This window comes from Mus pahari, chromosome 19 (assembly GCF_900095145.1).
Source record: "Mus pahari chromosome 19, PAHARI_EIJ_v1.1, whole genome shotgun sequence".
NCBI lineage: Eukaryota > Metazoa > Chordata > Mammalia > Rodentia > Muridae > Mus > Mus pahari.
The window spans coordinates 9,587,009-9,589,662 of record NC_034608.1 but is presented as its reverse complement, the minus strand read 5'-3'; the positions used below and the strand labels follow the sequence as shown (position 1 = coordinate 9,589,662).

The 2,654-nt window shown below is 47.2% G+C and overlaps 1 protein-coding gene across 3 annotated transcripts in view; it reads left to right on the top strand.

Moving 5' to 3' along the window:
* Positions 1 to 2,654, top strand: part of Zscan18 (zinc finger and SCAN domain containing 18) — a 37,602-nt gene that overhangs the window by 27,683 nt on the left and 7,265 nt on the right. For 2 of the 3 annotated variants that reach the window (XM_029531841.1, XM_029531840.1), the window contains exon 2: positions 1,685 to 2,633. In XM_029531841.1, the coding sequence (XP_029387701.1) occupies positions 1,774 to 2,633 (860 nt within the window). In that variant the 5' untranslated portion in view covers positions 1,685 to 1,773. The remainder of the gene's footprint in view (positions 1 to 1,684; positions 2,634 to 2,654) is intronic. The other variant, XM_029531842.1, reaches the window with a different exon arrangement.

Here is a 2,654-nt window from a genome sequence, read left to right as displayed (position 1 = left end):
AGCCCTGTCCTTTGTAGCACACAGCTTTGTCTTCTAGGCTCCAGCTGCCTGTACTCCACTGCTACTGCTGTNCTTGGTGGTCATCTCATGGTATTGGCATCTCCAAAATGCTGCTGTAACTTGGTTTCAACAATAGCCTCTCATAGGCTCTCTTCATGGTGCCAAGCCTCAGCTCCTTTGCATGACCCCTTCAGTCCTGGGCCATCAATTGCAACTGAGGCTGCACCTTCATCAATGGCCTTCCATGGCCTCTCACAGTGCTTCCATGGCCTCAGCTGCTCTTCGTGACCCCTTCTTGCCTTCAAAACAGTACCACCTTGGTAACTCTTACACATTACTAAGTCCAGCCACACCACAAGGTACAGTCTTGGCTATCTCTGGAACATAGCCTCTATGCTCTCAGAAAACATTTCCCAGAAGATGTCACCTCAGTGATGCTGGTCTCTTCTTAATCACCGATAATTTCTTAGCTCCAGCTAACCAGCATCAATAGTTCCAGTAAGGAAAAGGTTTCACTTTAGTGGTTCTGGTATCTTGTTAATCACAGCTGATTCTTTAGCCCCAGCTAACCAGAACCACAGAATCTTCACAATCCAAAATAGCAATGGCCCTGAAAAGAGTCTTTAATTTTCCCTCTGAAATTGCACAAGCCAGGCCTCCATCTTCTGCACAACATTATCTTCCAAGTTCCTATACAATGTTCCAAAGAGCTCTTAACACTGAATGGATCTTCTGGCTCAAAGTTCCAAAGTCCTTCCACAGTCCTCCCCAAAACATGGTCAGGTTGTCACAGGAATACCCTACATGCTGGTACCAATTTGTCTTAGGGTTTCTATTCCTGCACAAACATCATGACCAAGAAGCAATTGGGGGTTTACTCAGCAGAAAGGGTTTATTCAGCTTACATTTCCACATTGCTTTTGATCACCAAAGGATGCAGGACTGGAACTCAAGCAGGTCAGAAAGCAGGAGCTGATGCAGAAGCCATGGAGGGATGTTCTTTACTGGCTTGCTTCGCCTGGCTTGCTCAGCTTGCTCTCTTATAGAACCCAAGACTACCAGCCCAGAGATGGCACCACCCACAAGGGGACCTCCCCCTTGGTCACTAATTGAGAAAATGCCTTACAGCTGGATCTCATGGGGGCATTTCCCCAACTGAAGCTCCTTTCTCTGTGAAAACTCCAGCCTGTGTCAAGTTGACACAAAATTAGCCAGTACAAGTAATTTATTTTTTTTTAAAAAAAGATTTATTATATGTAAGTACACTATAGCTGTCTTCAGATGCACCAGAAGAGGGCATCAGATCTCATTACAGATGGTTGTGAGTCACTATGTGGTTGCTCGGATTTGAACTCAGGACCTTCGGAAGAGCAGTCAGTGATCTTAACTGCTGAACCATCTCTCCAGCCTGAGATCTAGTAGTTTTAATGAGAAGAACAATGCTGCACTGAGATCCTTCTTGCTTTGGGGAACTAAAGTCCCAATAATAAAGACTTAGATGTTATAGTGATGTTGTATTTTGGGAATAAATCTGACTTGGTGTGATACGACCTACATCATACATACAATATATATACATAGTAAAAATGAATTTACTGATACTGTATGGTATATCATTTAGGTTTATAGCTGGGGTCTCACTGTGTGGGCATCTGTTTTGTTGATGTCCTTTGCTTTTCCTCAGGTACCACTGACCGCTCCTGGTGACCCTGTTATCTTTGTCGTCTCTGCTGAGCTCTTGGCACAGTTACATTTCTGCGGCAGCCTGTGAAGATGCTGCCTTTGGAGAGGGTGTTAGCCTCCCCTAGAAGCTCTCCACCCCAACCGGAACCATCTACGCTGCGGTCAAAAGATACAGCACAGCAGGAAGAACCTGGCCAGCAGGAGGAATGCAGGAGGCAGGATGAACTCATCCAGAAAGAAGAACCCATCCAGCTGCTGGAAACTAGTCAGAGGGATGAGCCCAATCAGAGGGAAGAATTCAGTGAGCAGGATAATCCTCCCGACCAGGGGGAAGAACTCAGTGAGCAGCAAGAACCTAGTCAACAGGATGAGCCCAGTCCAGAGGAAGAGTCTGTCCAACTGCAAGGACCCAGCCAGGGGGAAGAACCTGGCCAGAAGGATGTACCCATGCAGCAGGAAGAACCTATGCAGCAGGACGAGCCCAGCCAGTGGGAAGAACCCATGCAGCAAGATGAACCCATGCAGCAGGAAGAACTCATGCAGCAGACAGAGCCCATTCAACAGGATAAGCCCATCCAACAGGTAGAACTCATCCAGCAGGAGGTACCCATCCAACAGGAAGAACTCATCCAGCAGACAGAGCCCATTGAGCAGGATAAGCCCATCCAACAGGAAGAACTCATCCAGCAGACAGAACCCATTGAGCAGGATAAGCCCATGCAACAGGAAGAACTCATCCAGCAGGAGGAGCCCATTCAGCAGGATAAGCCCATGCAACATGAACTCATTCATCAGGTGAGGCCCATCCAGAAGGAATTGATTCTGCAGGACGAGCTCATTCAGCAGGATAAATCCACCCAAAAGGAAGAATTTATTCAGCAAGAGAAGCCAGTTCAGCAGGTAGGGTTCAGTGAACAGGAGGAACCCAACCAACAGGAGGAGCTCAGCCAACAGCAAGAGCCTAGCCAGAA